General features: G+C 40.5%; 1 protein-coding gene across 3 annotated transcripts in view; it reads left to right on the top strand.

The window, feature by feature from the left end:
• Positions 1-24,215, top strand: part of LOC132823468 (prolyl 4-hydroxylase subunit alpha-2-like) — a 94,870-nt gene that overhangs the window by 43,946 nt on the left and 26,709 nt on the right. For 2 of the 3 annotated variants that reach the window (XM_060837368.1, XM_060837370.1), the window contains exons 3-9: positions 951-1,047; positions 1,714-1,865; positions 4,687-4,824; positions 6,561-6,800; positions 11,852-12,048; positions 13,595-13,771; positions 18,944-19,014. In XM_060837368.1, coding sequence (XP_060693351.1) covers positions 951-1,047; positions 1,714-1,865; positions 4,687-4,824; positions 6,561-6,800; positions 11,852-12,048; positions 13,595-13,771; positions 18,944-19,014 — 1,072 coding nt within the window. Of the gene's footprint in view, positions 1-950; positions 1,048-1,713; positions 1,866-4,686; positions 4,825-6,560; positions 6,801-11,851; positions 12,049-13,594; positions 13,772-18,672; positions 18,744-18,943; positions 19,015-24,215 lie in introns of all 3 variants that reach the window. The other variant, XM_060837369.1, reaches the window with a different exon arrangement.

Here is a 24,215-nt window from a genome sequence, read left to right as displayed (position 1 = left end):
TTAACAATTAAAACATTGCAGCACATGGATGATGAAACAACACCAAGGCTCAAACTTTCAGCCAGGTGAGGAAGGAGACAGAGTCAGAGAGGGAGTGTGTGACAGTCTGGGTCCGACCTGTTTATTGTTTATTGATTCGACAATTTTCATGCCTCAAGAAATCTGTTTCTTCAACATAGAAGGAGTTAGTTGGCTTATCCCACAATGAAGAAGAGCTCATGCCCGAAATGTCGACTCTCCTGCTCCTTGGATGCTGCCTGACCTGCTGCGCTTTTCCAGCAACACATTTTCAGCGCTTATCCCACAATCCCTCTCACTAACTCACCAGTTGGCCTTTTTACACAGTCTCCTAGCTTTTTATTTCAATTTTTTTTTAATTCTTCAAATCTGCCATGGTGGGATACAAGCCCCATTGTCCCCAGCCTGGGGTTCATTAGCCTGGGGTTCTGGCTTCCTGGGCCAGCAACTTTGCCACTCCCTACTGCCATTGGCTGAATGGTTTGAATATGTTCATAGCAAGTTGATTCCAGATCTCTGCTTTAGTATGATTAGAATATGGCTGAACAATTTCTGTTTCTCAACTGCAATCCCATAGTTCATAGGGATTTTGCTCGATAGCTTGCTTCTCACTTAGTTGAAGACATGGGTAATTATCTGGATATTTTGTTCATAGTTTCATATTCCTCCTCCATGAACATTATCTTTGAGGTTTGTGGGACCAGCTAATTCCATTTTAATGGCTTTGGGATTGCTAAGGTACGGTAATGCAAATGTTTGGCCATGTTATTAGTTGCTGTTTTGATTCATTTTTTAAAAGAAGGCTACTTCTCAATCTTGTAAAATTCAACCAGTTGCTTGGAGCCTGATAACATTTTATCATATAAAACATTACCTTATAATGATAAACATTCTTCAATTAACCCTCTTCAAAATATTTTCTCTCTTTTCAGGTCAGATGACAGATTTAATTTATGTGGAAAAAGACTTGGTGAAATCTCTGAAAGAATATATAAAAGCAGAAGAGAATAAATTAACAAAAATTAAAAGGTACCTTTTACAATGTCTATAAATCCTCTTTTAGTAAAATGATCATTATAACCTGATAATTTCTTCATTATAACCTGATGAAAGTGTGCCTCCTTCACCCTTAACTTTATGAGGTTGATCCCTCAGTGTGTGTTGATGATAGAACCCATGTTCACTTATGTATAGACATGACCTTATAATGCCTACTTTTTAAAGTTCATAAAATTCATATTTAAGAGACCACTTGAGGTAAGTTACTTGAAGTTGAAGCTTCAAGCAGAGAAAAGGGAGTTTTCCCATCTGCATCTGAATGTATGTCAGTCAGCTCAGTGTATTAGACACTAACACCGAGGTACATAAAATTAAATTCCTTTACTCTTCATTGCTAATTTTCATCATCCTGTCCGGTACACAGCAGTCTATGGAAGTAAGCCTACTCCTGCCTTACAGCTGTCTCACTATTCAAGACCACTTATAAATTGTGCAATCAGTACTACAATGCAATTTTTTTCTGGAGGCTTTAAACACCACCTCATCTGTCAAAGCTGCAACAATCAATGGCCATTCCAGGACACTGTCCAGTCTATAATAGGTTGTAAAAACAGAGAAAGTAGTCTTTCAGTGGGATATACTTACAATGGAATTTTAATTTCCAATCCTTAATCATACCTTCTGTTGTGTAAACAGTTGGGCTGAAAAGCTGGATCAACTGACACACACATCAACCTCTGACCCAGAAGGATATCTGGGTCATCCAGTGAATGCATACAAACTCATGAAGCGATTGAACACGGAATGGCTAAAACTAGAGAGCTTAGTTCTACAGCAAACTTCTGATGGTAAGTAATGGAATTGCTATCGGTTGAGAATTTCACTTGATTGAAGAGAATGCAGTAGGTGCACCATTTCAGAAATATGCACAACTACGTGATGAGTAATAGCTATAGTTTCTAATAAGGATGTAGAAGTACGAATTCCTTTGTAGTCAATGTGATGTTTAGCACCAGGATAAAACAGGATAAAGCAGCGCTCCGAAAGCTAGTGCTTCCAAATATATCTGTTGGACTATAACCTGGTGTTATGTGATTTTTAACTTTATACACACCGGCACCTCCAAATCAGGATAAACCTTGATCCCCTACAATCATGTCAAACATATAGTAGGGAGTCGCTGGCCTATTTCAATATTGCCACACATTATATAAGCATGAGGGTCCAATTTCATCATTTGGCCACTGAAGGAGTTTTTATTCTAGTATCAGAGGTTTGAGTAAAACTTGACGATAGGATAATGGATAAGAGAGGTCCATGTAGAATGGCTCTAAGTTGAGTTTGAAATATTTTTGTTGGTCAATTTGAGCGTTTTCAGGCATGAACAGGAGAAAGGTTTGAATCTTTCCTACTCCTGGTTTCCAACACCCTTCCTGACCATGAACCCTCTAAAATCCCTCCCTGCTTGACTGACTGACTGATGTATCATAGAAACATGGAATAGAATCATAGAATCATTACAGTTTGGTCCCTGAAACCAACTTCCTCATTAATCCCATTTAGATTTGGGTTCAATTTAAATTGTTTAATAGAGGCCTGAGTGGGAAAATTACCCTAGCCTCATTTTCCATGATTTATTTGCGTGTTATGGGTGACCCAGGTTAATCGTCAACCACATTGCTGTGCTTGTGGATCACATGTCAGGTAAGAATGGTGATTTTCCTTCTTTATTAAACCAGATGGCCATTTACATAGTCTCCACTAGGCTAGCTTCTTATTTCAATTTTTTAAAATTGATACCTGCCGTGGTAGGACACAAGCCCATGTCCCCAGAACAACAGCCGGAGGTTCTAAGCTTCCTGGTCCAGTGACATTGCCACTACACTACTGCCTCCCCTACTGCCATGGTCTGAATAGTGTCCTCCTGCTTCCTGGTGTCCTGACACCTGCAGTTAAAATTGCTGCTGAAAGCGTCTACTTTATATTCACTGAAAGTCTCAACTGTCCGCAGCATTGAGATAGTCAATTTAAAATAACAATGTGCATTTAGCAGCAGCTTTAATACAGTGGCTCAGTAGTTAGCACTGCTGCCTCACAACACCAGGGTTCCAGGTTCAATTCCAGCCTTGGGCGACTGTCTGTGTGGAGTTTGCACGTTCTCCCCGTGTCTGCATGGGTTTCCTCCGGGTGTTCTGGTTTCCTCCCACAATCTAAAGATGTGCAGGTCAGGTGAATTAGCCATGCTAAATTGCCTAAAGTGTTAGATGCATTAGTCAGGGGGAAATGGGTCTGGATGGGTCACTGTTCGGAGGGTCGGTGTGGACTGGTTGGGCTGAAGGGCCTGTTTCCACACTGTAGGAATCTAATTTAATCAGAAAATATCCCAAAGTGCTTTACAGAGGAAGAGATAATCAATTAAGATTAGAGTTTCAATTAGAGGTGAAGAATAAGGAGGAAACAGTGATAGAGAGAAGGAAGGAGACATGAATAGAAATAACAACTTGGAGTTTCACTGAGTCGAAATGACTTAGCAGTCCCATAATAATTATTGTTTTCTGGATTTCTAATCCCTTCCTGGGTTTTCAGCTCATCCCTTTGGCCTTTTACAGGTGCTGGCTGTTTTGAGTCTCAATAGTTCTCTCAGCCTGCCCAGCCGCATTGCGGAAACTCTCTTGGCTGAGAACCAAGCCATCCATTAGTGTCTTGAAACACCTAAACCTCTGCTTGATTGACAGCTTTTGGCTCACTGATTTCTGCAATAAATTTCATGATGCATTGTGAAACAAGGTTGAGATTTCAAGTTCCCATAGCTTCAGCAATTAAAGCTTAAAGACTGGATGATTGACACCTTCATTGAGCTGCATGAAGGGGATTTTTTTTTACCATAGCAAAAAGCTATGAATGCATGATTATAATTCTTTTCAAATATTTTTGTCCATACATGCACAACTGTCACGTCAAGGTTCATTGTTTCTATAAAGATATGTTGGGGTGGGTGAATGAGCTTTAATATAGCATAGCCAGGCATGAAGTGGACATAAAGGTTGTATGGAAAGGTACAGTCTGCTTTAGGATTGTTTGAGGAGAAATATTTTAACTGGGGTGGGTGTATTACCATAGGGGATGGCTTGGGGAAGGCAGAGATGGGCATGTGAATTGTGTGAGGGCTGGAGAGCCTAATCTAGTTTTATTCTAATTGGGATAAAGACCCCAATAGCTGGGCAAGCCTTTTAAATAGACCACACCCACAACCTACAGTCCTTGTGGTTGACTCTTAAGTATTTCCCCCGTTCTGCTGGCACCTATTGTCACAGTGTTAGAGAATTCCAGTATCCGTTGAAGCCCTGTTCACCAGTGAGAAACAAGAAGCCGAGTCGAATTTTTGATTTATTTTCTCCTTTTATTTTCTGGCCCAGGGAAACTGCAATTGGAAATAGTACCAGCTGTAGTCAGTCAATTTAACTGCTGATTGAATCTTGGGTGCCATGGTTTATATTATTTATCAAATGGTTCACATTGCTTTGTAACAGCTGGACGGCTGTACTTTCTGTTTTGCAAGCAAATGAACAGCATTATGTTAAAGGAAACATTTGTGAAGTGTGCTGCTCAACATTTGACATTAAGTTTTAGGTTTTCTCTTAACACCGTCTATTTTCCATTGCTGAACAGCATTCATCGCTAATCTCTCAATCCAGAGGGAGAACTTTCCCACTGATGAAGATGAGAGTGGAGCTGGGAAGGCCCTTTTACGTTTGCAGGACACCTACAGACTGGATTCTGAAAGTATTTCCAAGGGCAAGCTACCAGGTACATGCAACAAAAAGGGCAATTTGTTTTGAGTTGTGGCTTTGCAGTGGCTTTTGATCTGATTTTGAAATTTGCATCAGTAAGTTGCTAAGGAAGTGGCAACCTTAGGTAACCTGGAACTGCAGTGCATTGGCATAATAACCAGAGGATAAGGAGTTCCCTATCTCAACAGCAAAGTCATACAAAATGGAAACAGACCCTTTGGTTCAACCAATCAATGCCAGCCTAATGCCAAACTAAACAAGTCTCACCTGCCTGTGCTTGGGCAATATCCCTCCAAACATTTATTATTTAAGTATTTATCTAAATGCCTTTCAAACAATGTACCCATATCCACTACTTTCTCTGCAAGTTGATTCCATACATGAACCACTCTCAGTGTAAAAAAAATTGCCCCCATGTCTTTTTAAAATCTTTCTCCACTCACCTTAAGAATGTGCCCCTAGTCTTGAAATCCCCAACCTTAGGGAAAAGGGAATTCACCTTATCTATGCCTTCATAATTTTATAAGCCTCCAAAAGGTCATCCTAAACCTCCAACATTCCGGTGAAAAACATTTGGAAAGAAAATTGCAGCAAAATATGGGACATATTAAGAGAAGGAGGAAAAATAAATTTAGTGCACACTACCCCTTAAGTGGGCGCTGAGGTTGAATATTTCCATGAACATTGGGAACTTATCCTTAGGATCACTATCAAACCGTGCCTCTTGCACCATGGTGCAATCATAATAGGAAGTGGCCAAGCAAAGGCCACCCCCACATTCACTGTACAGTCAAGGACAGAAGAAGGAGTCCGACATTACATGGAAGACCCAGTCAGAGGTCTTATACAGATATGCCTGACTGCTATCACTTTTTTTCTGGAGATAGTGGTCATAGATTTCAAATTCTCTCCTTAGAACCCTGTACTTATGGTGATAGCATTTTCCAGTGGGTTTAGAACTGTCAATCTTTGATAAGATGGGTTTCAGAGAAAAGAGAGAAAGGACACATGCCGTTGCTGCAGGCAATTTGTTTGTTAGGTCTGTCTGTGTTGAAATCCAATAGCTTTATTATACCCACATGTATTCACATGACATAAAAATATTGTAAACTCAGTGACTCTAGTTGAGCAGCTTATGCACTTTGCAAATGTTATGTTTCTCCCTACTGCAGCCAGCCTCCTTTGCTTTGAAAGTGGTCTTTCCAAAAAGTTAATTGTACAGAGGCCTGTCCACCAATTAACATCTGCATTAATATTTCAGACAATGCATTCTCTTAACACTTACCAAAATATTTTAACCTCTTCTTTCATTTCTCATGATCTTTGATGATTAGTCAGAAATGGCAGTTCCTTAGGATTGCAGTGTTTTATTAATCTGCTCTATCTGTATCTGTAACTACTTCCAGCCCCACAACTCCCTAAAACATCTGCATTCCTCAATTTCCTCATTTCCTACCTTCACATTTTTAATTATTCCAACATAGGTGGCTGTGCCTTGTACTGGGTAGGCCATGAGTTCTGAAATTCGTGACCGAAATCACACTCCTCCCTTTTTCCTGATATTCTTTAAGATCTATGCCTCTGTCAAATCTGCTAACCGTCTGGTTTAATGCCTTCACACTTCGCTCATTATGATATCTGGTTTGGTAGAACTCCTGCAGTGCACCTTGCGATATTTTATTACTTTCAAAGAGGCAGTATATATGGAGTTTGTTGTTGATAGGTTGTACAGTTACCAATATTTTCCTGCAGGTGCACAGCATATCGTCTCTCTGACGGTTGAGGATTGCTTTGAGCTGGGGAAGATAGCATACAATGATGCTGATTACTACCACACTGTACTGTGGATGCAGCAAGCCCTTAAACAGCTGGAGGAAGGGGAGCCCAGTGTCATAACCCAGGCCGAAGCTCTGGATTATCTCAGCTACTCCGTGTACCAGATTGGTGATATCCGGCGTGCTATTGATCTGACAAACCGCCTAATTGCAGTTGGTAAGAATACACAATAACTAACAAAGTAACAAGGGCATGTTGTACTGAGAATGCTAAAAGCATGAGTTCAAACCTCACCTTGGTAGCTGGAAGATCAGGATTGAGTTTAAGATCTGGAAAATCAATCTCTCCTGTTTCTGTGCATTCACAAATGTTCCCTTTTGTTTTTTTTCTAAACCATCCTCCCGCCATTCTGTGACTGAAAATTTGTCACGTTTCTGATATTTCCCAATTCTGGTGAAAGGTTCTGTAAATGTTGACTAATATTTTTCTCTCTCTACAGATGCTGCCTGGCCTGCTGAGTATCTCCAGCACTTTATATTTTCAGTATGAACAAATAGCTGGTGTCAGCTATTGAATCAATGTAAAGTTGAATTAATGGTTTTCAGGGGAATGAAACCTGTCATCTTTACATGGTATGACCTCTGTTTGACTCTCGTCCCATACGCTAATGATCTGAACTCCAAAGTATCTTTACTCAACTTAAAACATAAAATTTGTGTTTTATTTAATACATCATAGGATATGGGTGTTGCTGACTAGGCCAGCATTTATTGCCTCACTCTAATTGCCCAGAGGGCACTTAAGAGTCAGCCACTTGTCATGTATAGGCCAGGCTAGGAAAATACTGCAGATTCCTTTCCTAAAAGACTTTAGTGAACCAGATGCGTTTTCTCCCCAGTAATTAGCAATGGTTTCATTGTCATTGGACTCTTGATTCTTGATTTTTATTGAATTCAAATTCCACCATCTGCTGTTAGCATTATCTGGCTCCCTAGATTAATAGATTAATCAGATTAATACCTGTCCATATTCCTTCCCATCTGTCCACTCCATCCTCCTTTCCAACCTATCACATTACCCCCACTTCATCTACTTGTCGCACTCTCAGCTACCGTCACCCCCAGCCCCACCCCACCCCACTTCCACTTATCTCTCCGCCTCCTGGGTTCGCAAGCCTCATTCCTGATGAAGGACTTTTGCCCGAAACGTCAATTCTCCTGCTCCTCGGATGCTGTCTGACTTGCTGTGCTTTTCCAGCACCACACCCTTGTCCCTGGATTAATAGCCTAGTGATAAAATCAGTAGGCTATTGCCTCCCATTGTTATTACACACTTCTTGAACAACTGGAACATGAAACCCGGTCTCCAGGCTCAGGATACTGTCACTGCACTACAAGAGCCGTATGGACTGGAGGCTTAACTTTTGATTAATCAAGCCAGCTATTCAGTCTCATCAGAAACCATTCAGTTGAAAATCTGATTTATTACCACCTTCTCAGCACAGTGAGCAATAAATGCCAGCTTTTTCTAAATTTATCCTTTCGTGAATTGTTGGCATCGCTGACAAGACCAGTATTTGTTGCCCATTCCCAACTATATTGATTTGAATGATGTGCTTGGCCTTTTCAGAGGGTATTTACAAGTCAGCCATATGACTGTGGGTCAGAGTGACATGTAGGCCAGACCAGGTAGAAAATAGGAGATTTCCTTTCATACAAACCAGATGGGTTTTTATGACAATCAGTGAGAGTTTTATGGTTACCATTACTGAGACTGACTTTTTATTCCGAAGTTGTTATTTGAATTTCCCCAAATTATTCATCTGGTCTTTTTGATAACTAGTCCAGTAACATTGCCCCTCCTCAGCTAAACACATTGGCTTTAGAATTCTTTTGGCTTTTAAATGTGAAATTGCTATTTTCTCCGATTTTGCTGCAGACATTTTGAATTTAGATTTGTGACTAAAACAGAGCGAAGAAGAGAAGCAAACATTCTTGCACAAGAATTAAGTTGTAATTGGAAAGGAGACAAATAATTCCAGAACAGCTGTATATATTTTTTAAAACTTGCAAAAGATTATTAGGGCAATTCGACTCATCCAGGTTTTTTTTTCACAAATCAACCCCTATTTTTCCAACAATGGGCATAGATTCCTGGACATTTTCATTTCTGGCGGGAATATTGTGGCTGGACATCCTGAAAAACATCCTGGAGCAGCTGCAGACATTATAAATCTGAGATTTAAGTAAACTTCCAACTGGAAAATAGATAGCTCTGAGAGAAACATGTGATTATAAGGAAAGAAAATTGCATTTATTTCATATTTTTTTACAGCCTCGCAACATCCTAATGTGTTTTGCAGCCAATGGATTGTTTTCAAATGTGTTCACTCATGATTCCGTGGCAGTAGATAATGTAAACGTTGCTAAAAAAGGGGCATGAAGTTGAATGCTTTTGTCTTGCACTTACCTAGAATGAAACACAAAAGGAATAACATCCAGAAAGGAAGCAACAGCTTATACAACGGGGGAAGAGGGCGCAGATTAGACCATGGTTGGCATGGAAATACAGCAGGAATAGTTAACTGTATTAGATAACTAATTACATTTAAGCCAGGCTGGTCGATTCAGTTTGAGGTGTTGCCATGGGGATACAACATGGATTGGTTGTCTCCATATCCCTTTACTCAGTTTGAAAAGTGCAATTTTCTTCTGTCTGAAGTGAACACTCTCTTTGTAATGTAGGAAATATGATAGACATATTGCACATATGAAGGTCCCATTTGATAACAATCTGTTTGTTTAGTCCCCAATTATTATCTTCAAAATAAATATCATTCAAGATACAGATAACAACTCCTTAGGTCATCTTTGGCGGGTGAACCAGGAACTTACAATCTACCTAGGCTTTGTGTTCAGGCCTCTGAAATCAGGCCTCCATCCTTTACGTGGAGAGTATTAGCATACAAACTGAGCCAAAACTGACATCTCTATTCTCCAATGATTGTGGCAGTTCACAAAGGACAATAGAAGTTTGGAATTCTGAGGCCCATAAGTGCATGAATAATTTAAGCTTTCAAGTCTGCAGTGGATAGATCTTCATTGGATGATGACTTTCAAGGGATATGGAACTAATTGAGGTATAGATGGGGCCTAGTCTAAATGAATAGTGGGTGTGTTTGAGGGGTTCATTACTGCTCATATTTTCACGTGATGAGGAGGTGCCAGTGTTGGACTGGGGTGAACAAAATCAGATGTCACACGACAGCAAATTATAGTCCAACACCTTTATTTGAAATCACAAGCTTTCAAAGCACTGTTCCTTTGTCAAGTGAAGTGACTTCAGCTGATGAAGGAGCAGCACTCCATAAGCTTGTGATTTCAAATAAACTCCTGGTGTCATGTTTTCACAGGAGGAGGAATGACCTAAAATAATGAGGTATGCACCTGGTTTTGCATTACAGACAAGAGATCAAATACCGAGTGCCACAAGCTAAAAATGGGTCAGCAACAATCTTTCCATGTCTGCACAATTTTTAATGTTTTTATTTATAGGCAGCTACAAATGAAACTCCGAATACACATGCCCAGCAGCTGCACACCACTGCTGACTATATAAACCTGAAACAACACAATCAGATCTCCTAAGGCAACAGGATTATAACCCCAAGGGAATAGATTTAGATTTTCAAAGAACACGTTTCAGGCAATATTGGGAATTTCTTGAAAGTGTGATTGACCACTTCCCTGAAATTGCATTTCGAGTGCAAACCAACTCAGTGACAGTAAAGGATGGAGTAAAACAAATGAAGGACTTTTTTATTCTTAGCTATCTTAATGATAAATATCAGTACTTAAGAAATCCCCTTCCTTCCTGTGTTGTGTTTCTAAAATTTAGCAATAGCTTTGCTGCACCGTAGGAATTTTCTGACAAAGGTTTGAGAGGCATGCCTGAGTCATGGCAATATGGATTGCTTTATGCTTCATTATTAAATCATTGTGGCCACATATCTGTTATGGATCTGTGTTTCTGAGGTTGTATAAGTTTAACGTTTTAACGGTGAACATTGTGAAGGTATCATATCCAGTTTGGAAATAGTCCAGTATATTTTATTTAAATATACAAACTACACTAGGTCTCAGCTAAGAATTTTTTCTATTAAATTCACTGTGCTTTGGAGACAATCATGTTTTGATTGCCGTCCAGCAGCTGTGAAGGGATAATATCCAACATGTTTAATGGATCTAAGCGTTAAAGTGAAATAACTTCTTTCATCATACTCCTGACTTTCTTCTTCTCCTTTTAATGACTGCTAAACTGTTTGAGTATTTTCTTATTATCTATTCAATAAATGTTCTGTGCTACCAAGGTTATTGTGCGAGACCTGTGCTGAGAATTCTGGGAATATTATGCTTGCCAAGACTGCCATTTCCTTTGTAAAGGCTGCCCTCTGAGATTTACTTCATTATTTTCAATGTATTGGGCTAGAAAGTTGCTGAAAAAGCTGTACTATTTAACAAATAGAAAGTGGAAGGGAGTCTGATGTCCAGGAGTAGCACATGTAGTAGACACCCGCAATTTTGTAGAATCTAAAGTCCAGGGACCGTTCTTGAACCACATTAGGTACCTTGCACATGCCAGTAATGTGCCTAAAGAATGCCTCAGGAGTGCTTGGTTGAAATTAGGCTCCCCTAAATGCAATTGGCACTGGACATGTTCTATTGAAGGAGACCAGCCTTCTCTGGAACTTTCAGGAGCAAGAATGGTCCTCCCAGTGCCAAAACAGCCCTGAAGAACTTTGACACCTGCTGGTGAATGTCAAGGGGGAGATGGTTCGACTCTCCCTTATTGTAGCTGGTTATTGATTGCTGCTTATGTGCAGCTAATATTATTTGCCACTTATCAGCCCGAGCTTGGATGTTCACCAGGTCTTGCTGTATGAATTGCTTCAGCATTTGAGGAGTTGAGAATGGAACTGAACACAACCCGACCAAAATGCGGATTCAAAAGGTGCTCTTCTTTCTGCAAAGAAACATTTTGTTAACTTTTCCTCATAATTTACATCATCAGTCATGTTTATTGGTCATGTATATAACTTTTAAAGGCTGTTGTAGTAATGATTACAATAGGTGATGAGCACTGCACACAGTAGTTCAGTGGGATGTGACCACAACAGCATTTGCTATTTTTGAAAAGTCGCTTGCATCATGCAGTTAAAGTGTTTCCCATTCATTAATTTAAAGAGATCTTAATTTGTTCCATTTTAGATCCAACACACTTAAGAGCCCAAAGTAACCTCCAGTACTTTAAGAACATGCTGCATGAAGAAGGACAAAGTGGTCAAAGAACAAATGAAGATTTTTATCAATCCCAGTCAAAGGAGGAAGTCTACAAGCGTCCAGAAACCTATCTATCTGAGATTGATTCTTATGAATCTTTGTGCAGAGGGGAAGGAATTAAAATGGTAAGAACATGGCAGGAGGAATTCGAACTGTGAAGAGCATTAAAAAAAGGGGGATGTTTGATGTTTAGAATGCTAGTCAGAGACCCATAGAGGTCTAATACCACAGAAAGAGAACCTTCGGTCAACTCATCCATGCCAACCAGATATTCTAAATTAATCTAGTCCATTTGCCAGCATTTGGCCCATATCCCTCTAATTCACTGGTAGTCATCATTCGTCTGATGAGGTTCTGAAAGAGATGAGATATCTGGTTTCTAAATCCCTTGTCCATAACAGCTCATTACAGTCTGGTCTGAATTTTTTTTGCAGGGGGGGATGCTAATCTCATGCTGATTTTCAAAAAGAGTAATCAGTAGATATGGGGAACTATAAGCCTAATATCTGATGTCAGTAATGGGTAACATACTCTTCATTATCGCTGAGATGAAGCAGAGGTCATTAGGGACGATTAGCGCAGCTTCTGAAACTGAAGGCCATGCCTTACTAATTTGCTAGAATGTTTTGATAACATTAGCAGGTTGGAGGATGAGGGTGCCCCAGGGGAAATTTTCTGCTTGGAAGTTCAGAAGGGCTTTTAATAAAATGCCTTGAAATCAACAATCCAGCAAAGCAAAACTTTGTGGCTTCAGGAGCAAATTTGCTACTTTGGATTAAAAACTAGAAACGTTTCTTTGGGCAGAGTGGTATTGTTGATGTTTGTAGAGCTTTTTGAAAGCTACATTCCAGTGGTATTCCAAAAAAGCAGGTGCTAACATTATCCCTTTGTGCCTTCTTGATAAATGTGTGAAATGTGTGTTGGAGCAATGATGTTTATGAACGGTACAAATATATGGGCAGCCTTTAGGACTGGGAAGGAGAATTTAGATTTACTGGGGAATGGACCATGCTGTGGTTATGGTGCTAAAGTTTGAGAAATATCAAATTACGCATTTAAGAATGACATTGCTGAACACGGTCACATTTTGTATGGAGTTAAACTGGAAAAGATTGTGATATTATTGGTCCTCAGCTTTTAGAGGTTCATGCTGAGAAGTGACAAGTAGGATATTACTTTTATTAACTGAGTTATTCAGTGTGATGCAATGTGCATAATTTTGTTCTTCTCTAAGACTTTGTAAGGACAGCATTTGGAATAGTGTACCAGTCTTTCTCTCTTCGGACTGGGTGATAGAAAGGCTTGTTGGAGAGGGTCACAGGAATAATGCCCAGAGTTACCAGCTTTAGTTGCCTGGATAGGTTCAAAAAACTGGTGCTTCTCCCTTCAGAGGTGCAAAAACCTCGCAATGACTTGTCAGAGGTATAGAATATTAAAGGCCTGGATTGTGTTCCCATGGTAAACTATTTCAATGTAATGAGCTGGCAGACATTGAACCTATTGGCTGTACAGTACTATATGAATCCACAATTCTCTGAAACCAGCTCATGTTGTCAAGTTTGCCAGGATAGAACTTGATTTATCCTTATCCATCTGCAAGACTAGGAAAGCTTATCAGAGCCACATTTTATTTTAAATGTTTTCATTCACTAACGTTACACTTTCCTATAGACAAATCGCAGGCGAGGTAGGCTGTTTTGCCGCTATCATAATAACAACAACCACCCACGCTTAATTATCGCCCCAATCAAAGAAGAGGACGAGTGGGACAGTCCGCGCATTGTCCGTTACCATGAGATGCTGTCTGATGCAGAAATTGAAAAAATTAAAGAGCTAGCCAAGCCCAGGGTGAGTAAAGAACCCTATTTAATTTTATTACAGTGCACTGCAACATTGCTTCATATAATCCTCTTGTGATTTATCATCTGCGACAGCTGTTTAACTGCTTGACCTTTTTGGACTAAGTTGTTAATCCACTAATAAAATAGGCTGAAGAGACATCAGTGTTTTGCCTGAACTTATGAAGGATCCTAGCAAGCTGACTGGCCGTGGTATCTCACATCTGATTTCTTGCCTGCATATTTTACTTGTGACATTACAGCTCTCTTGGAGCTTTCTATGCATAATGCTTTCATCACTTATGCATTCTTTTACATGCATGAATAATCAATCGACTGGAAAATATTACATTGAGCCAGTCACATTAACATTCGAATGCTGGGGAACACACAGAACTGGCACAGATGAGAATTGCTTGTGTACAAACTCAATTGCTTCAGTGCTCTGTGTAAAATATTCCAGTTCAGTTCGATACAAGGACAGGGGTGAGGATATAAAAGAAATTAAATCAAATCATAATTACAAACTTCAGCACATTGCCTGGCCTTCTTCCAATTCCCATTATCTGTCAATCAACCCACTGTGTTACTCTAACATTCATACTGCACATTCAGTTTGGTCTTTAATGAGTGAACTCAACGTTGATCCTTCCTTCATAAATACTTGGCTGAAGGGGAAGGCAGGCCTTAAAAATTACAGAGCTTGATATAAATAGCTGTACCTTTACGTGCATTGCACTTATGTATCCATATGCATTGTTGAGGAAATACAATTATAGAATGATCACCATGAAGAAAGAGAACGTTTAGCCCATTTTCTCTGCATTGGCTCTCAAATATGCAATTCGCTTAGTGCTATTTTCCTGCCTGTAACCATGCAGTCTTTTTCTTTGCAGGTAGAAGTCTAATACCCTTTTGAATGATCAAGTTGAACCGGTGTCCACCATGCCCTCAGGCGCTACATTCCAAACCCAATCAACTCTCTGCTTGAAGAGTATCACATTTACTGCTTTTCTGCAGCAAGTTTTCTTTATGTAACAGTAGCCATTGATGCACGTTGATCATCTCAGCAAAAGTCTACAATAAATGCCATAAGTCGGCAGCCTGGACGGGTGGCAGCTCTACTGAAACAGAGAAACTCTGTTCTCTAACCAGCCCCCACACTCTGCTTCCTAAATGAATTCTACTTTTGCTATTTGACTATAAGCAATAATAAGCAAGACAAAAGTTGAGGACAGAATATTTGACTGAATTAGACTGGTACACATTTATACCAAAAACAATTTACATTGATATAGCCAAAGAATCCCCCACGCTATAATTCCATTTTACTCAAGTGTCTACAATCTACAATGCTGCCTGAGAGTGTGGTGGTGACAGGCTCAATTGAAGTATTCAAAAGAGAATTGGACTTTTTTATTTGCAAAGAATGAACAGGCAGGGTGGCAGGGAGAAACCTTGCAACATCGCTTCCTTTTGTGTCTCACATACACTTCCTGTGAGCTTTCTCAAATCACACGACATTGGTAACACCCCTCTTTAAACAAAGGGGTGATTTCTCCAACTCACAATCCACACTGCTAAGAGGGACCACCTATGTGACTATTATTTCTTCATCCATTTCCCCCAATCCCCTCAATAGTCTCGGGACTCTGAAACTTCCTAACTATCTGAGATCGGGTAAAGCTGCACAATCCTGGGATCCTTCAATTCAGCATAACTGAGACTGTTCTACAGTGGTTCATTTAACCACTGAGCAAATAGAGGAGGTTGGCTCCTCCCAGTGACTATAACAGTATTAACCACATTGAACTGTTAACCACATGTGTTACTGTATCATTGCTCACCACGAGACAGCTCACCTGATAACTGAAAATGTGAAGCCTCCAATTTAAGTCCTTCACACATTGCAGCTTTTTGTCACTCAGCAGTACTGGTTTCAGTGCCTCCTGATATCCATGTGGTATCACGATGCGAATCATGATGAAAGGACCTGGAGAATGACAGCAAGTTTTGCAAGATACAATGCTTTATACCTTCTTAGCAATACAGTTATATCTCCCATTATCAGACAGAATCTACCCAGCACTTTGCTTTGTGTGTATCACCACCTCAATGCACAGAATCTCTTGTTTCTCAATATTTCATCTTTCAGAGTATGGGTGCAATCTTGTCGAGGTGATGGGTTAGCTGGGTTCTTGGCCAACAAGACACTGTCACCTGTCTTCGGGAAAGCCCAAAGTGCCACTTGGGCACTCAATTGGGCTTTCTCCTGGGATCAAATAGCCCTGGGGACAGAGCCATTTCCTGTGAGGGCTCCTAGCCCATCAAAGCTGTTAGCTCTTTGTTTTTAGTGCAGCGCTAATGGGATTGGAGGAACAGGCAGGTGGAGGTCACTGTTGGCAAAACACCACCCAAGGATGCAGATGGAGGGGAATCCTGGGTTCAGGTGAAGGATAGCAGGAAGTGGTCATTTGTGAGGGGAAGCTGGGGCAGGGGGTAGCTGTCAGTGAGTGCTCCTTCCCCTTGCTGATTCCCACAACAGGGAATTGAGTGTCTTTGTTCAAAGACTGGAAAAAGAATGGCATTGATAATACTTGAGTAGTTGAGCATAGATGCATTTAAAGGGGCATTTAAATTTAAATAAATAGAAGGATGTGGTGCTGGTGCTGGAAGTTTATGTGGAACATAAACACCAACACAGCGAATCAGGCTGAAGGTGCCATGTATGTGCGATTATGTTCTGTAAAGCCATAAACAGAGTTTTTTTCAGCCAAAGTTATATTAAATGTAACATGCTTGTGCACTTGTTAAAAAAAATGTTGGGAGCAAGAAAAGATAGAGACACCCACAAAAGTGTCCACGCCCCGGGCTGAAGTGTTTACCAATGGGGCTTTCCATTAATTGTCCACTGTTCCTTAAGCTGTTCCTTTCTGCCACAAGAACAAGCAAGTTTTAAAAGCTTTCCAGTATTAGCCATTAAGAATTTGAAGACTATATCCCAAGATAACCAGTATATGCTTCCGTACTTTCTTTAGAAGCCATTTTCAATAATTTAAATTATTTGCAGGTGGTGGATTGGCACTAACTTGAGAAATGGGAGATCAACTAATTTTCTGTTTGTGCTATCCAAACATGTACATTGATGAATATCTTAGCACAGCATGCCTGAGATAAAATGTGTGTTCTCAAAACAGCCCCTGATTTGTGCTGGTTAAAGGGAGATTTTGCTTTCAATGATAATTGGGTGACTGAGCGAAAGTTATAGAAAGAAACCAATTCTCAAAACAAGTGGAACTTTGAGTATAATTTAATTCTGTTCTACTAATTTTGTCCAGAGTGAAAATTCTGTTCTGTGGAGTTAGCTGAAGAAAGCGGAAGCAGGTTTGTGAGGACCATGAGTATTGTTTTGGGCTAGTCAGACTGAATGGCCTGTTTCTATACATGCACTTCATATCATTCAATATATGGTGGTGTCACTTGATTTTGAAGACTGTAATCTTACTACCTCTATCATGGCTGACACAGGAACGTTGTAATTATCTCCCTTCTTGGTTCTTTTCATATGTTTGTGATATAATCTTTTTGTGCCCTTGTGCTTAAGGTACCTCTGGGAGCACCATAGGCATATATTTTCAGGAATTTGACCAAATAAGAAAGCTTCAAATTATTGCTAAGATTTTTTTTTGCTTTCTTGCCTTTTTATTGAACATCATAGGGACTGTTTGCAAGTGAATAGCCTATTCAGCCAACTCAGTGATATTATGAGTCAATTACATATTGTATTACTGATTATATATATGATGTTGAGTAAGATAGGGTGGTGTGTTTCTTTCCCTGAACCAACATTGGTAAATCAAAAAGCAGTTAAATAAAACTGCTGGTGAAACAGAAAACTAAAACACAGAACACTGGGTTCCTGAAGAAGGGCTCATGCCTGAAATGTCAATTTTCCTGCTTCTTGAATGCTGCCTGACCTGCTGCGCTTTTCCAGCAACACATTTCAACACTGGGAAATACACAAGTCAGAGAAATAAAAACAATTGAGTTTAACGGTAGATATACCCTTGAAATATAAGCTTGCTGTCTCTCCTACAAACACTGATTTCAGAGAACTGGTTGAGTTTTAACAATTTAACCACTTTGGTAATTTTGTTTACATTAGATTCCCTACATTATGGAATAAGGCCATTCTGGCCAACAAGTCCACACCAGTCTTCCGAAGAGTAACCCAACAAGATCCATTCCCCTACCCAATATTTACCCCTGACAAATGCACCAACACCACAGGCAATTTAGCATGGCCAAACTGCACATCTTCTGGATTGTGAGAGGAAACCCACGCAGATACTGGGAGAATGTGCAAACTCCACTGAGGTAGTCGCCCAAGTTGGGAATCAAACCTGGGTGCCTGGTGCTGTGAGGCAGCAGTGCTAACCACAGAGCCACCATACCACCCCTTTACTGTATGAATAAATGGTTGGCTGATGGGTGCTGCAAACTGCCTGAAAACATGCAGAAGGCTAAATATTCACTTGCTGCCTTCTCTCACAATGGTCAGTGTTTATTATCCACAGCTGCTGTTATTGACAGTGGTGCCAATTGATTTGGATCCCTGTGTTCCCTACCTTGCTGGTAAACAATATTATGGCCAGCAACTTTAGTAAATGGTGTGATCCACACAAGAAATTGCTGCCAACTGATGGGGTGTGACTTGCTCTCTGTAAACGGATCATTGGAATCTCTCAGCATAAGTTTGTCAGTCTTGTAATTGAAGTCAATTGAAGGACGGACTGGTCAAATGGTGGTTAGACTAGAAATTCATCTTAAAATAATCCAAAGTTATTCACTTGTCAGTTTACTTTTCTTGTGCTAAGAGCAAACTTATCTTCTGATTTTTCAATCTCGCAGTTGGCCAGAGCCACAATTAGAAACTCAGTCACTGGAGTCCTAGAGACAGCGAACTATAGAATCAGTAAGAGGTAAGATGATTACCATGGCAAGCAAAGCAAACAGGGTTTTTGATTGGCTTTTGTTTTAACATCATAAGCACCCCTCCCCCTCCATGTTAACTGCCTTCCACCAAAAGAGATAGCCAATCAAAATTAAAACCTGGAGGCTTTGTGTGTTGCCTTTGTTTGTGCTTGTCCTGTGATTTATTACGTTCTTTCTTTCAACACAGCTGGCTCGAGCAACAGTGCGTGACCCTAAAACGGGTGTTCTAACTGTAGCCAATTACAGAGTGTCAAAAAGGTAAGGTTTGAACAGAAAGCCATGGGTTCTCTGAGCACCACGGCCTGTTCTATTCTCAAAGTCATCACAGAGGATAAAAGAGAGAAATAACTTGTAGCATTGGTGGAACTGCATGTGAGGATGTCAACTTGGAAATCATAATCTTAGTGCAAAAGCTTTCTTGCAAATAACAAGCATCTGTCTCAACCTGTCACTGTTTCAGTAGCATTCAGCCAATTATTTCCTTTCTCAAGGTTAGTATAATGGGCTTCACACTCTCATGCACTTCAATTTTCTAAAATTTGGTGTTGAGATCACAATTCAATATATCTATTTGTGTTCTTGATGCTTTGTGCTGTAAAATAGTCCGATTCTGTGGTGCATACAGCACAGTGATTTGCACTAGTGATTTTTCTCCATACGGGTCTCCTGCTATATCCCCACTGCATTTTAATATTCCTCTTTATTCTGCAAAGATCTAAGTTCCTTTTTAATATTATTTTAGAAGCCAACTTTGAAAGGAATATGACAATAAATTCTGCCATTCGACCTCCTAGTTTTAACAAAATATTTCTAACCCACTCTTTGCGACTTATCTGTTTTCTAAAGGTTGTCAATTAACATGATATTTGATATGATGGGACAGCATGGTGGCTCACTGGTTAGCACCGCTGCCTCACACCGCCAGGGACCCAGGTTTGATTCCACCGTTGGGCATGGTCTGTATGGTGCTTGCACATTCTTCCTGTGTCTGCGAGGGCTTCCTTTGGCTGTTCCAATTTCCTCCCACAGTCCAAAGATGTACAGGTTATGTGGATTGACCATGCTAACTTACCCATAGTGTCCAGAGATGTGCAGACAGGATGGATGAGCCATAGTAAATGCAGGGTTACAAGGATAGAGTAGGCAGTGGGTCAAGATGGAATGCTGTTTGGAGGGTTGGTGTAGATTTGATGGGCTGAATGGCCCGCTTCCAAATTGTATAGATTCTATCAACATGATTTCTTTGGTATTTTGCATAGTTGGAGAGTTTTGATGTGATTGTTCTTATTGTATTCTTGAAAACTGTTATATTTTAACATTGTTAATTATGTCTACATTGCATTAAGTCTGCGTTAGTACTTAAATGTCTTATTCATTCAGACATAAGAGTTTTCCTTGTGTGAGTTTCACCTGTTCCAACATCGCCTGGTAGTGTTGTAACAGCATGATTCTAAGAATGGGAACTGTTCCAGTCACAGTGCTGGGCAGATTACAGTGTAGCTTGGAGCCTAGATTTGGTGATTTCTTTTGCAACCAACCAGGGATAGAAATGCAGTAAAAGCAAAAAAAGAGGGAAACAGGGAGATTTTCTGGAGAAGATATCAAGGTATTTAACGTGGCAATTCAAGGCTGAGAGAAACAGGAGCAGAAGATGAGGTGAATTAAAAAGTGGTAATTAAAGGTAACATACCAGCTTTGAAAGGGAGAACAGACTGAGACAACTCCAAATTTTTAAGGTACTGGGATGATTTTAAATGAGTATTATTTTTCTTTATTCTTTTATGGATCTGGGTACCACTATCAAGGGCTGTATTTGTTGCCCGTCCCTATTTATCCATGAATTGAGGGTTCCGATTGGCGATTTCTGAGAGCAGTTGAGAATAAAACACATTGGTAAGAGTCTGCGATCACATGTCTATGATCCTACCTGATATAGCCGGTGTGTTTTTTCTTAACAGCATGGGTGAACTGGGTGGATTTTTGCATCAATGAATGACAGAAATAGTTCCCATGACTGAAGCAAGCTCTATACTGTGCTGTATGGTGCCATTTTTCCCTGCAGTGACACATGATGTATTCAGCAGCAAAATTCAAAAGCTTTTAGATCGAGTTCCAAGTAGATCTTGTGATACCTTGGAAAATTCTGAGAAGTAACCTTTATGATTTACTTCGAGGGAAGTTGTTGCTAGGCGCAAGCTGAGCATGATCAAGATCAACAGCAGATGGCAATATGAAGCTGGTCAGCTCTCTGCTTCTGGGATGGAAGTATGGTGGCTTTCTGCTGTTAAATACTTGATTAGTTCGTGGATCTTTGATGCTGGTAAATAGGAGTCCAGTTTTCCCACATCTTCTTGATTCTGGAGTATGTCCTCCTGCTCACTGGGACCACGTCTTGTGCGAGGCCAGATTCTGTCAACATTGGCTTTCACTCACGCTGTCACTCTGGATCTATTAGATTAGATTAGATTACTTACAGTGTGGAAACAGGCCCTTCGGCCCAACAAGTCCACACCGACCCGCCAAAGCGCAACCCACCCATTCCCCTATATTTATCCCTTTACCTAACACTACAGGCAACTTAGCATGACCAATTCACCTGACCTGCACATCTTTGGACTGTGGGAGGAAACCGGAGCACCCGGAGGAAACCCTCCAGTTAGTGAGCATCCACAGGTTGTGTTCTGGAATTGTTGCAACTGGAATGGAATTTAAGATTTTCTTTCAAGGAAACCATGGCTGGTATTTTCCGGGCCTGTTGGGGCTCTCAGGAAGCCAGGCAGGGCATTTTAACTGTGCAAATAGCAACTTTCTGTTTCCTGATAGTGGGTTAAAGTTTGTGACTAAGTTTTCAGAACTTTCCAGTTGTGTAGAGTTTCCTGATGATAATTGGTAGGAATACATTTTGCATGTGGCACACTGGCTCAGTGGTTAGCACTGCTGCCTCACAGTACCAAGGACCCGGGTTTGATTCCAGCCTTCGGCAACTGTCTGTGTGGAGTTTGCATGTTCTCCCATATCTGCGAGAGTTTCTGAAGGTGCTCTGGTTTTCTCCCACAGTCCAAAGATGTGCAACTTAGGCAGATTGGCAATGCTAAATTGCCCGTACTGTTCAAGGACATACTGGCTAGATGGGTTAAACATGTGAAGTAAAGGGGTCAGGGGGATGGGTCTGGGAGGGATGCTTGCTGCTCAGTGTGGACCTGTTAGATCAAATGGCCTGTTTCCACACTGTAGGGACTCTATGATCTATGAATATTGATTAATACCATAGGTTTCTGTAATTGTGTTCACACATGCAATCATGTTCGCTAAAACTGGGAGACACGCCTATTCAAAAACCCATTAGAGATATGAGCAATGTACCTGGGCGGCACGGTGGCACAGTGGTTAGCACTGCTGCCTCACGGGACCAGAGACTCGGGTTCAATTCTCGCCTCAGGCAACTGTCTGTGTGGAGTTTGCACATTCTCCCCGTGTCTGCGTGGGTTTCCTCCGCGTGTTCCGGTTTCTTCCCACAATCCAAAAATGTGCAGGTTAGGTGAATTGGCCATGTTAAATTGCCTGTAGTGTTAGGTGAAGGGGTAAAATGTAGGGGAATGGGTCTGGGTGGGTTGCTATTCTGTTTGAACTTGTTCGGCTGAAGGGCCTGTTTCCACACTGTAAGTAATCTAATCTAACAAAAAATCTAGGATAGACTTCATCTGCCAAGCTCTGCTGAATATAAATGTCTTCACCAACTTGGTTCCTTCAGAAAAGAAATCATTTCTGTGCAAAGTCTCTCCATTTTATTTCTCACTCACGGAATGTGGGCAAACCTCTGTCTGAGCCAGCATTTATTGCCCATCCCTAATTGCCCAGAGGGCAGTCAAGAGTCAACCATATCACCTCCCCTTGATAGCAATGCCTGGCTGTGTCCTGAACCCATTCATGACCAGTTGATGGCACCAACCTTGCCAGTCCTTAAATTGGTCACAGAACTGACAAAGAGTTGGTTTCTGACTGGAGGACAAGAGTTCCATTGGCCCAACAAAATCCCAGCCATTTTGTCGCCCTCTATCCTGTGAAGTGTCTTCAGAGGTTTTTTGTTTGCTTCTGTGAGATCATCTGTTGTATAAGTTTTACTATTAGTCTCTTCCAGTCTATCTCTCTTCACAAAGCACCCTATTAATTAAGAGACCATTTCATTAACCTATTGTATTCTCTCCCAGTCAAGTGTAAATATTCTAGGTAAATGAGACCAAAATGGCAGAAGGTTTGGCCTTATTAAGGCGTTGCAGATATTTTCTAATCTGGTCAGAGATGTTATGATACATCTCTGGAGTAGGAAGTTAAAAAGCACACAACACCAGATTATAGTCCAACAGGTTTAATTGGAGTAAAAAATGAGGTCTGCAGATGCTGGAGATCACAGCTGCAAATGTGTTGCTGGTCAAAGCACAGCAGGTTAGGCAGCATCTCAGGAATAGAGAATTCACCTGATGAAGGAGCGTCACTCCGAAAGCTAGTGAACTTCCAATTAAACCTGTTGGACTATAACCTGGTGTTGTGTGCTTTTTAACTTTGTACACCCCAGACAAACACCGACATCTCCAAATCATCTCTGGAGTAGGTGAGACTTGAACTTCAGCTTCCTATCTCAGTTATAGCGACACTGCCACTGTACCACAGAAGCCCTCACAAATGCCCTATACATTTGTAGTAAGACTTTTTTTTATATATAGCTGTGTTCCTTTCTAATAAAGGCTAACATATCATTAGGCTTCCTAATTGCTTGCTATGCCTGCTTGTCATACTTTCATTCATTCATGTACAAGGATGGCAAGGTCCATCTCTTATTGTCTCGGCTTTGCCAGTAAACTGGCAGGTGTATGCTTCTCTTGTCTGGTAAAGCGTCTGTCCAAAACCTTTTTCATTACATCACACTGCTTGGGAGGTATTTGGATTGGTGTAGGGCAAGGGGCATGCTGCACAGAAATGAACCAGCAACCTGTTTTACTTTACAGAGTCAAGGTGAGGGATGTAAAATGGACTGCTGATTCAATATGTTTGATGCAACACTTTCAATCACATGGTATAATTGTCATTAAGCAGCAGATGTATTGATAGATCACACAATAATTGGCAGTTTGCTTTTGAACTTTTATTGGGCATGCTACTGAAACAGTGGGTTCTTAATTTAATTCAAAACTCTTTATCAACTTGCCTCCTCTTTACTGATCTGCCATACAAATCTATCCATGGTGAAACTTGCTGAAATGAAAAGAGCAAATGTCGGACCATATAAATTGCTGGTTTCAAATTAAAAATGGGTACGATATGTTGCTAGTCACTGTGTCACTGTGTCACTGTGGTTCAGTGTGTAACTGTGTGAAACTCTAATCCAATTTACCGTTATATCAGTCTCTTCCTATTGTAGGTTATTTTACATTTTGTTCTGTTAAAAGGCAACATCATCAATA

This window comes from Hemiscyllium ocellatum, chromosome 16 (assembly GCF_020745735.1).
Source record: "Hemiscyllium ocellatum isolate sHemOce1 chromosome 16, sHemOce1.pat.X.cur, whole genome shotgun sequence".
In the NCBI taxonomy this organism is placed as follows: domain Eukaryota; kingdom Metazoa; phylum Chordata; class Chondrichthyes; order Orectolobiformes; family Hemiscylliidae; genus Hemiscyllium; species Hemiscyllium ocellatum.
Note: the sequence above shows the minus strand (reverse complement) of the source record. Positions and strands in the feature narration are given on the sequence as shown.